General features: G+C 42.0%; 1 protein-coding gene across 6 annotated transcripts in view; it reads right to left on the minus strand.

Moving 5' to 3' along the window:
* KIF6 (kinesin family member 6) overlaps positions 1-12,176 on the minus strand; it is a 300,109-nt gene that overhangs the window by 227,002 nt on the left and 60,931 nt on the right. For all 6 annotated transcript variants that reach the window (XM_075595373.1, XM_075595374.1, XM_075595370.1 and 3 more), the window contains exon 6: positions 1,881-2,010. In XM_075595373.1, the coding sequence (XP_075451488.1) occupies positions 1,881-2,010 (130 nt within the window). The remainder of the gene's footprint in view (positions 1-1,880; positions 2,011-12,176) is intronic.

The raw sequence follows: 12,176 nt of genomic DNA on the forward strand, positions 1-12,176 counted from the left end.
TGCAAAGAGAGGGAAGGAGAGAGTGGAAATAGGAGCCGGGTATGATGGAGGAGAGAGTAAAGCGGGGAAGAGGGGACAAGATACAACAAGGCGTTACAGGGAGGGGTGGTATAGGTGTAGGTCATCAGGAAGTGCAAAAAATATGTGAAAACAGAACAGAAAAAAGATGGTGCAATATTGTAAGACAACAGTGACAGTAAATATAGTGTCAGGTCTATCTAAAAAGTACTCACAAACGTGAGAAAATGTGGAGCACGTAAAGGTATCTTTGGGTGCTGTATAAAGGTATGTTTGGGTGTGGTATCTTTGGGTTCCTGATGAAACCGAGAGGTGAAACGTGTAGAGTGACGTTTACTACACTGGCCGGAACCCCTGGGAGCGGATGACGTCACGTCCGGTCTTCGGTGAGACGCATCCGTGACACGCACGCTACACCAGAGGGATACCAGAGACATCACTCATCCGGCTGCTGAGATCCACTGCGTGTGATCTGAATGCTTTTTTAAACCTTGAATCATGTGAGTGCATTGTATTTCACTTACCTTTTATAAATTTGTATACAGTCTGCACTATGTCCAGTTTTATTTACATCAAGGTCCTTTGAAGTCTGCATCCATATGGTGAAGATTGATTTCCTGACCGCTCTGTGGCTATACAGCACCCAAAGATACCTTTACGTGCTCCACATTTTCTCACGTTTGTGAGTACTTTTTAGATAGACCTGACACTATATTTACTGTCACTGTTGTCTTACAATATTGCACCATCTTTTTTCTGTTCTGTTTTCACATATTTTTTGCGCTTCCTGATGACCTACACCTATACCACTTACCACGAGGATTGGGAGAGCAATCCTGCACAAGGTTATAGCAGCATTTCCACATGTGTGTTTGTATAAGTATCACTATTTTATTATCACTGTATAATATTTGTACACTTTGGTATATTTTAGAGCGCCACTATTTGATAAGTTTCCCTTTCAGTTACAGGGAGGGGTGAAAACAAAGAGTAATGTTTAATTAATAACCTTTATGATCTGCTAGATCGGCATATGTTACGCCGGGTACAGCTAGTTATTAATGTTTATTTATTTATAAAAATGTTTTACCAGGAAGTAATACATTGAGAGTTACCTCTCGTTTTCAAGTATGTCCTGGGCACGGAGTTATAAAAATACAGGGGTACATTAAAAGAAAAGGGTTATACAGTCAATTCTTGGACGTTTCATGGACAGATAGAGTTGGAAAATTGGGTACAGAAGATAAAGGGCTTGTGATTTTACAATTGAAATAGAGCAGCTTTAACATTTTCAAAAGTTTGGACTATGTCTCTTGTCCTAGTGCATTTATGTACTGTATGTAAGAAAAAGGCTTATTGCGTTTCTTACTGATCTGTAAGGCACTATAAGGATGGATGGAACCCTTGCATGTAACATGGAAACAGAAATAAGTAAAAACTGATAGGGTTTAATGTTACAGTAAAGTAATGAAGACTGGGAAAACAAAATGGAGTCTGCAAAATGTGCAGAGCTGCACCAAAAAGTGATGTAGCTAGGGGAACAAACAGAAATCAGGGGGCAAAAAGGGAATAACAAAACAAGAACAAGAAGATACCTATAGATCTACAGAACTAGAAGCCAGATGAAAGAGACCAGGGAAAAACGCAGTGATAGGGAACAGAGAATAACCAAACAGCTGTGCTATGAACAAAAAAGTTGACAAGCAAAGAACTAGCAGACGGTAACTGCCATTGACTTTAATAGACATTACCACAAGATCGAGTTTAATTGTCACATTGGGCTTTGATGACACCAGCCACTGGCTACTACCATCAGCTCAATGTAAGAACGAATCACATCGATACATAAATATATGTCTCACCTCTGCTATCATTCTGTTGGTGTCTCCTAGAAAGAGCAGGTTTAGGGCCTCCTCCTCGTTATTTGCTTGCTGAAGAGAAAGGTTCTTTAGATGAATGTTCTGATCAGGGTCTTCCATTATGGTCACTTTCCTGTGCAGAAAAATTAAAACAATAATTATGTCTCAATAAAAATAATACATATTATACCCATTACCACGTACTGTAAAGTTTGCAACTTAAAATGACTCCCCCTGATGAGCAGAAACATAAGGATCACAGGGAACGGTTTTACTGCCGATATGAAATAATATTTTATTGTAACGGCAGTGATTTTGAATGTGTCTCAGTCTGAGCAGGTTTCATTGACAAGTGCTACCATACGTGGTTCAAGAGATGACACATTTACTGTACTACAGCAGTGATACTCAAATCTCCAGGCATTCACCACCAGTCTCCTGATATTCAAAAAGGTGTGTTTACTTGTGTGCTACTTCAGTGTTTCTCATCCTGACGCAAAGGTTGTCAAGGTGGGACCAGGGGTAAGATTGGCCTATTTGCCAATGCTGTGGGCCAGTCCCAGCTCCCCACCAGCGGCTCACCAGCTCCTGATGCAGCAGCAGACGATAGTCGCTGCAATTCTATCCCTCCTCCTTTCGGTACTGGAAGTTGGGTCCATCTTCCGCCCAACCGGAGAAGGTAGCTGCGGAGTCCCTGGGCCGGCGCAGAACCAGATAAGCACTGAGGAGAGCTTCTCACCCCGAGTTGAGATTGTTGGTGTGTGAGTGTGCGTGCATGAGTGTAAGAGTGACAAACTGAGTGAGGTGGAAGAAATAGAGGGGTGGGGGAGAGAGAGGGGGGAGATTAAGGGGGAAACAGAGGGTGGAGAGGAAGAGAGGGAGGAAGAGAGAGAGGGGAATGTCCTTAAAATTTTCAATAAATGGTTAATATACTACTAAATACATTTAAACGTAAAAATCCACTCCTTGGAAAAAATGGGGGTTTGTTTTATCATGGTGGGACCAGGCTTTTTTGTCAAAATGAGTGATATAGAGAAGCGCAACATTATAACAAAACAAAATGAAGCTTCTCTGTGCAGCATTAAATAAACGATATCTAGAATATCGTGTACAAGTGTAAGTGGAAAAATAAAGCGCGATAGAGTGCTGGCACACAATAAAAACTCAAACTAAGATTAACCCAGTACAAGTGGTGTGGTGGTGATTAGGGGAACAAATCACTCACATATATGTCTGCAGAAAAGTGGTCTGGTCAGGCGTGACTCTCTCTTGGAAAATAAAGAGGAGTACATAGCATAATACAGTTTTAATTCACAAATAATTGGATTTAAGGGGGAAGGACACACTCAAATTCTCCCGAAAAAGTAAATCACAATGAGTGCTTTAAGGGCACACTCTCGCCACTCTGGGACTGCCTCTGGAACTGAAGAAGTCACGGTGTAGGTCCCCGTTTGCCGCCAGGATACTGCGATCCTCGTTGTTCAATGGCGGCCGTCAGCACTTCCGCAACCTCTGTGGATCCACAACCCCTGAGTAAGCCGAACTGGAAAGTAGGCGAAACGCATAGGGTTTTTGGCCCTCTGAAGACTCCGTAGCTGGTGGAGAAGAGTCCAGTCCCTCGTGAGCCACCGTATCTTGCTGCGCACGCAGACACGGAAGTGCTGATGGCCGCCATTGAACAACGAGGATCGCAGTATCATGGCAGCAAACGGGGACCTACACCCTGACTTCTCCAGTTCCAGAGGCAGTCCCAGAGTGGCGAGAGTGTGCCCTTAAAGCACTCATTGTGATTTACTTTTCGGGAGAATGTGAGTGTGTCCTTCCCCCTTAAATCCAATTATTTGTGCATTAAAACTGTATTATGCTATGTACCCCTTTTTATTTTCCAAGAGAGAGTCACGCCTGACCAGACCACTTTTCTGCAGACATACATGTGAGTGATTTGTTCACCTAATCACCACCACACCACTTTTACTGGGTTAATCTTAGTTTAAGTTTTTTGTCAAAATGCATGATGGCATGTAAGAAGCAAAAAGTTGAGAACCGCTGTCCTACTGTAGTACATTGGTTATTCCTAAAACCTGGAGTGGTTGGTGGTCCCCAAGGAGAGATTTGAGAAGCACTGAACTACAGAGTAGCCGTTTCCACAATAAGAGATTATATTACACTTTTAATTTGGAAATAACAAAGCTTTTATGAAACAAGTGTGAGTATTTCTTCCTCTCCTTGTTAAAAAAAAAAAAAAACAGCAAAAAACAGATAACAACCTAAAACAGGAGATTAGGAGAATTTATAGCTGAAGGTAAAAAAACAGTCCGGGCAATAAATAGATGAAAGGGTTTGTAGAGCATGTACTATACGACCATATATCCATCAGCAGTGTGAAGGGGGTGTACATCGGGGGAGAAGGTTTTGGAATTAAAATTAAAGACGTACGGAGAAATATTACAAATAATTCTGATAGTGTATAAGAACCCCCACATCAGCTTTGAGCTTAAAAACATTCTATTGAGGATTTTGATATTGAAATATTTTATGGAATATGAGAAGTGGTGTCCCACTGGAGTGCAATATCTTCCTTCTTCATGGTGTGTCATTGATTTTGAGCGCCAAGACAAATTCAAAATCACCAAAAGATGCTACGAGAGAAATACCAGCGAGCCGGCTTCACAAATTTCAAGGCGAGACATTTTCGGGGCCAAGTTCTGAAAAGCGAAAGTAGCGGTCGTGGCTGGAATTGCAAGCCAAAAAGAGTACCAGGACGTTTGGTACTATCTCCCTGTCAAGGGATTTTGCCATCTCCGGAAGAGATACAGCGGTGGCGTCAGGAACTTCATACCGATTTGGGTTCAAGGACATTTCGGGCCAAGTCTCGGTCAACCTAAAGACTTTGTTTTAGGAAAGGCTAGTTTTGCAGTCCAGACCCCCAGTAAGTGTGTTTTCCTCTTGTATTTTGTAATCCACTGTGTGTACATCTGTTTCAATGGAATAAATGACAATTTGTTTTACTATTTGGTTTTGCTCAGTGATATCATCCCGGTATAAAGGTGTAAATGCCTGGTCTCCCGTAACAGGATACGTGTCCTATTATAGGATCATTTAAACCCTTAACTTGTTTCTACCATACACAATGTGGTCCCTCTACTGTGACTCCTCCATAGACCTAAGTTCCAGACCTTTCATTCTCACTATACATATATCACTGTAACATCACTGTCACGAGGCAAAACTGGGTGGGGCTTACCCTCTAAGGCCATAGTAATCCCAAAGGGGGTTACACATAAATAGGAGAGAGATTAGTGGAACGGGTTTAAGACGGGATAGGACTGTAGATGTAAAAGGGGCAAAGATGACACAACCTTGCGTTCAGTGTAAGAGGCAAGTAGGGGTATACAGAGAGATCAGAGTTGAGATATATGGAGGCACAGAGGAGTGTAGAGCCTTAAACAAAAGGAGGTGATTTTAATAGTCATCTGCATAGAGATGACAGTTGAATGCAAAGGAGTCAATGAGGTCACCCAGCAAGGATAAACCGAGGTATGAGGTACACCTACAGAGAGATCCAAAGAGGTCGAAGAAGAATTCGCAAAAGAGACATGGGAGGAGCGGTGAGAGAGGTAGGGTGAGAACAAGGAGAGGGCAGTGCCACAGATGCCAAGAGTGAAGAATGTGAACGAGAAGAGGGTAGTCAACAGTACTGAAAGCTGAGGTTACAAAGAATCAGAATGGAGTCTTTTCCTTGAGCTTTGGCAATAATGATGTTATTAGCTACATTGGCGAGTGCGGTTTCAGTTGTGTATGCTGTGCAGAAACCCGATTGGAAAGGGTAAAGTAAGTTATGGGAGTTGAGAAAGTAAAGTGTACGTAAAGAAGCAATTTGTTACAGAAGTTTAAAAACAAAAGGACAGAGGGAGAAAGGGCAATAGTTAGAAGGTAAGGTCTAGGGTGTTATTCTTAAGAATAGGTTGAACAATAGCTTGTTTAAAAAGAGATGGAAAAGTACCAGAACAAAGAGAGGAGTTACAGATATGTCAGGATGGGGACCATGGTAGAAGCAAGAGGGAATGGGGTCCAGGCTGCATGTGGTGGACGTTGAGGAGGAGTAACATAGATAATCCTCTCTCTCTAACTGTAGAAAATTAGTCAAAGGCAGAAGGAGCTGGATTAAGAAGGAGTGGTGTAAAAGGGACAGAGAAGCTTTATTGGCGGATAGCTTCTATCTTGCCCTTGAAATAATCGTCAAAGTCTTAGGGTGTAATGGAAGAAGTGGGGCATGATGTACCAGGAGGTCAAAGGGTGTCAAAGACAGAGAAGAGTTGGTGTGGGCTGGATTTGTGCCAGTTTATAAGATGAAGTAGCTCTGTTTGGCAAGGAAAAGAGAAGAGTTTAAGCAGGACATGTTCTATTGTCTGTGTTTAATGATGTTTTCTAAAGGATGCCGAATTTCTGTCTCGTATGCTACCATGTGTAAGACAAAACGTATCTTCTGGGAATATCGACGAAATACCTTTTTTTCTTTTGAATAATGATTGATTTCCAGACTGTTTTTGTCCTAGCGTATCACCATCCTTATCTTTGTACCATGTTTATTTTTATAAACAAGTAGGAAAGAGAGAGGCAAGGTAGAAATATGTTACAATAGTCGAGACATGATAATATAAGGAATGAAGCAGGACTCTATAGCCTTAAACATTAAATATAAAGTGGGGTATTCTAAACTCAACCATTAAACTGATATTTTAGAAAAACATAACGGGCAAAATATTATTGCTTTAGCTGCAATGTTTCCATAGATAAATTATAGACCTGACTCCTCTTTGCTGTCAGATGTCAAATCTTGGAATAAACTGAATAGCAAGAATATAAAAATACAAAAATATGTGGGCACTCCATCTGTTCTGTACCACAGTTACCAGGATGGGGATCACATTTCTAGCAAAACAATTTCATGGCCAACTAAAAACTGAGGTAGTCATTTGCTAGATAAAAGCGCCTATTTTTATTTTTTTATGGTTGCGACTATAAGCCACCAGCGCAGTGATCAACAAATATATTCCCTATTTGTTAAGTTCCCTTAATAGTTAGGCTGCGCTCTGCCAGAGCAGATGGTGACTGGTTTGTAACATAAGTGCACTAAAAGTGAAACTGGCCGCTGGTTTGTTTTATTTTATCTCATAAATATATGCTTTCATGACCACCATTTACAGTGTTATTTTATAGAGGTTTATATTCTACCTTTATCTTCTTTAGAGTTGTTATCAAGTGGTTACAGTAAATGTAGCCCTTTCTGTATGTGGAGTCTGAAGCTGCCAGGTGGAGAAAACCCTAGCAGGGTAAAGCGTGCACATGGTTCCAACAGAGCTTCCTTCAGAGGCTCAATTAGACCCCTGATTGGAGGGGTGGTGGGGCAAGAAAGAAATGATGATCTAATTGAGCAAAGGTAGAAGAATTCAGGTACTCCAATAGTCTTCAGTGAATAAGAAAATGTTCATACAAGCAGGATCCTTCCATACTGAAAACCATTGGATTGTCTGGATGCTTCTTCCTTGGCTACATACAGGTTTGCTCCCTGGCTACTTGATGCTGTATGCCCGGTGGCAGGACTACGACACTGTGAGTGCCCCTTAACCCTGAGTACAGAGAGAGAGAGAGATAATAGCTGTACCCGGCGTAACATACATGATCACGGAGATCTGAAAGGTTACTAAACATTACTCTTTTCAACCCTCCCTGTCTTTTGTTCCCTCTTCCCCACCTAACTCTCTCCTCGATCATTCCATGCTCTTCTTTGCACTCTCTCCTCTGTTTGCACTCCCTGCCTTACTGTGTCTGCTCCTTTCTGTGCACACCGTAGTCTCTCCTCACCTACTCATCTCATCTGTCTCTTCCTGTCCTTATTGTCTCTCTGTGTTCTCCTCCTACTCAACTTGCTGTCTCTCCTCCCTTCTCTTTGGACTTTTTCCTTCGCCATGTGCACACTGCTCTCCATTCCCGACTCCTCGTCATCCCTCTGTCTCCCCCTCTCCTTGCTGTTTCTCTCTCCATCTCCTCTCCCCTCCTTGTTGTTTCTCCTCCCCTACCTCCTCCATCATGCCCTGCTCTTCTTTGCACTCTCTACTCCCCTCTTTGCACTCCATGCCTTACTGAATCTGCTCCTTTCTGTGCACACTACACTCCCTCCTCTACTAGTCTCTGCCTCTCCTTGCTTTCTCTCTGTTTCCTCTTCCTACTCACCTTGCTGCCTCTCCTCCCCCATGTACACACTGCTCTCCGCTGTCTCTCTGTGACGCCTCTCCCCTCCTTGCTGTGTTTCTCCTCCCCCCTCCATCATGCCCTGCTCCTCTCGCCTTCCTCCTCATTACACTCCCTGCTCCTCTCTGTGCACAAGGCTGCGGCCACAGTGCGCGCGGCACGAACAAAACCATCATGTGAGGGAAGGAGAGAGGAAGAGATGTGGATAGAAGGGGGGTGGGGAAGTTGGAGAGAACAAAAAAGAAAATTGCAAACAGAAAAAGGAATAGGGCATATTGAGATGCAGGGAGAGAGGTAGGAGGAAGAGTTCCCAGGTATTGGAGGAGATGAAAGAGCAGGTGTATACTGTAAATCAGGCCTGGGAGGGCAGTGTATTACTGAAGGTTAGAAAGTTAGTCTTTAGATGTGGAAAAATTGTCAGAGCATTTAGAAAGTTCTCACAGTTAAAGGGTTTATGATGAAGTGCAATGTCCAGTTCTTGTTTTCTTCACCTCCAATTTGAACACCACAGACACTTCATACGTGACATTTAACATTTTACACAGCCAATGTGCAGGCTCATTACACAGGATATGCAGTCTCATTGGCTGTCCCTGGGTGAGTGACATGCCGAACGGCCTATTAGAAAAAGATGGGCAGAGATAGATGCAGAGATAGATAGATAGATAGACAGACAGACAGACAGACAGACAGACAGACAGACAGACACTCAAAATGGTGCAATTTGCTCCATTCGTTATAGGTTGTGATAGATTTTAGCAAAACAACATTGGGGATTTTCATAGGTGAATTTCTAGTGTGCAGAACTTTTGACCACATGCAATTTGTCAAAAACACAGATCTATGTGTGCCAGCTGCATATGTTTTAAACTTGTTCATTTTTTTTTGCTTTACATTGGGATAAAATATCTTGGAAGAGGTTAACACCAGTTAAGACCTGAGGGATTTACTGGACACAAAGAGAAATGAAAACTACAGCAGTGATCAGCGCAAATTTTGATCTCATTATAATAAATTCCTGCCCTTACTCCCCCATAGCCATTCCCCCAAACGCTCAAGGGGCAAGTGGAGTAAATTGGGACAATACACCTTCATACATTGATGCAAAGTAACACAGAGTTACTTTAATATTTCTGTACCCCAGTGTTGCAGCCAGGAGACTTTGATAAATAAACTTCACAATAGCCAAGTCATCAGGCAGCAGCAGTGGGAGAAGCCCTCAGTCCACAGGTTACAGGTTAGTAAAATCCATGCCAGGGAGGAGGACCGCACACCTGAGAAGTATTCCCTAGAAAGGTACACGCTCCAATATCAGACAGGCAGGTTCGAGACACACTCATAATGTGTCCGACTCAGAGGTTGTCACAGCCACCCGAGTTCAGTTTGTGTTCTTAATCATGTGAACAGTGGATTCCCAGTGTGGATTGCCCATAGAAATCTGGAAGCCTTCAGCATCTTCAATACGTTAAATAAAGCAAGTATATCATCTTTTTCAGGGTTAACAGGGACCAATAGGTTAACAACACCAATTCATGTTGCAATGCGCAAGTGAATATACACTTTCTTCATCCATTAATCTATTCGTCATTAAAATTAGAGACTTTATAGAAATTGGTGTCTGGTTGCTCAAAATAGAAACACTCAGACTGGTACAAACATGTAGGGAGAAACCATCGATAAATATAGGACAGTTTTGTCTGTCTGTAATTTCCTTCACTCTCCACGCTATTACCAGTAACATGATACTGTGTGAGAGCATATTTCATTAAAAAGTAGGGGTTATGGAATATCCACAAGTACTTCAAAAGATCAGCTTCATACTAATTTGCTATCTCTTTTCATCAGTGAATGGAGTATATTCTTAGTCGTTGAGTACTCCATTTATACACCGTGCGTAAACAGTTCTGACTCTATAAAATAATATTTCTTGTTCTTCTTGACAGCAACGGCAGCTTAGAGACACGGGTAACGTATGGTCAAATATATCTAACGTATGGTCAAAAATATCTATCCACACTGTACTTATTATTCCCAAAGGACCATCTGCTTTGACAAGTGCTACATTGTACATGAGGAATATAAACAGAATATATGGCCCAGCACTCAAACAATCAAAGCAAAAAATATCTTTATCCAGAAATATGACTGAGACCCCAGCTGTTACACTGAGAGCAATTCCCAAAAACAGTCTGTAATCTGGGCACACCAAACAAATTCCACATTTATTATTACAAGAAATACATAGGGTAGCCCTGATGAAGGCCCTAATGGACCGAAACGTCGGTAATATGCAGTGGCGGATTTCCCATTAAGGCCCGGGCCAAGGGTGGCAACATTTTGGGGCGATAAAAATGTCCGCCCCCGTATACATTTGCCGCGCTCTCGGTCCAGATGGAAAGGCTCTTACATGTGTTGCCCACCTCCTTGCTGCCGCCCACCTCCTTCTGAAGCGCAGTGTCAAATGCTGTCACGGACGTCACATGGCGCCTCGTTGCCATGGCAACGTGACATTTCAGCGTCAAATGACATCATGCTGTCGAGCTACCATGGCAACACGATGCTGTGCGACATCACATTGGTGACATACGTGGTATCATTTGATGCTGCGGTTCAGAAGGAGAAGGGGGGCGACAGCCAGGAAGCGGCCGATCATGTAAGTGCCTCGGTGGGAGGGGGGCGAATTCTGAAATCCGCCGCGGGTGATATGTAATTTTTGTAATATTAATACATTTCTTTGTTTAGCGGGACTACAGTATCTTACAGACTGCTTTTGTTTACATGAGGAATATGCCAAATTTTATGTTGAGTGTGGTACTGCTAGAAATATTATGTACATTTCTAAAGATGACAGAAATATAACATATCACTTCCCCTATTACACCCTTAATGTACTTCCAACATTTTCAAATCCTTAATCATAACAAATCTGGCTAAGACATGCAGAGCTACAGTGAGCTCTATTTCCTCTAACAACAAGAAACCATTTAGCTTTAAATCAAGAAATGTGGTAGAAAATCTACCCACTGAGTATCCCAGTCCCAATTCAAATCAGTCAGAATGACTATATGGAGTTTCTTCTGATCCCTAATAAAAGGTGCCGGACTATGAACAAATGTTTGTTCAGCAACCTGACAATAATCCAGCCCTGGTTTGTAATTCCCATTGCGGACCTGTCACCAACTTTGGTACAATAGAGTACGAAGAAAGGCCGGTCTAGATAATTATCACACTGCTGGAATTACAGTAGATGGCTCTGTAAGTGGAATTCAAGTGATTCAGAATACAAAGTTGCAGGTGAACAAAGTCAAGGGGACTATATCTAATGGACAGGGGTGCTCTGGTGTATTAACATTGGGGCCGTGCACCAAGTGACCATAGTTACATAGTAGACGAGGTTGAAAAAAGACGTGCATCCATCACGTTCAACCGATGCTAAATTTAGGCGAAAGATTAATTAATTTTTATTAAAGAATTAAAAATGTTAAAAAAAAGTGAATAAAAAAATATACAATAACGTTTAATTGGCATATAATTTGCATCTCGTTATAACGAATGTCTGATATAGTTGATGTTTTACTCTTTATGGGGGAAAACATGGCTTAGCGTTAAGTTATTAACTTATTATCCTCCATAGGTAGAGTTACTATTAACGTGATGTTATCATAGGTTAACGCACATTAAGTAGCCTAACAACGGTTAGCACATCCAAGCCTTATTCTATAGCAGCCGATCAGGCCGTTTCTGACCGAAATTCCCCTCTCAAGTCAATGGGGAACTTCGTCCTCTTCGACTAACATAGACTGAGTCGCTTATTGTTTTAAGGACTGTAGGTTAGTGGGCATTATGGCCAAGCTGTGACGGGCCGGAGTAATTATGGTGGGTCCCCATTCATTGAAAAAAAATTAAAAAAAAATTATGTTCCAAAAATTTAAGAAGTTTCCAATGTGTAAAAGTGTATTCTCGCTTAATAACGCAGCAGGTTCACTTTGAGGATGTGTACAATATACAAAACGGCTCTTGCGGGCCCCGCCTGCCAGCACTTTGTTA

Source organism: Ascaphus truei, chromosome 4 (assembly GCF_040206685.1).
Source record: "Ascaphus truei isolate aAscTru1 chromosome 4, aAscTru1.hap1, whole genome shotgun sequence".
In the NCBI taxonomy this organism is placed as follows: Eukaryota; Metazoa; Chordata; class Amphibia; order Anura; family Ascaphidae; genus Ascaphus; species Ascaphus truei.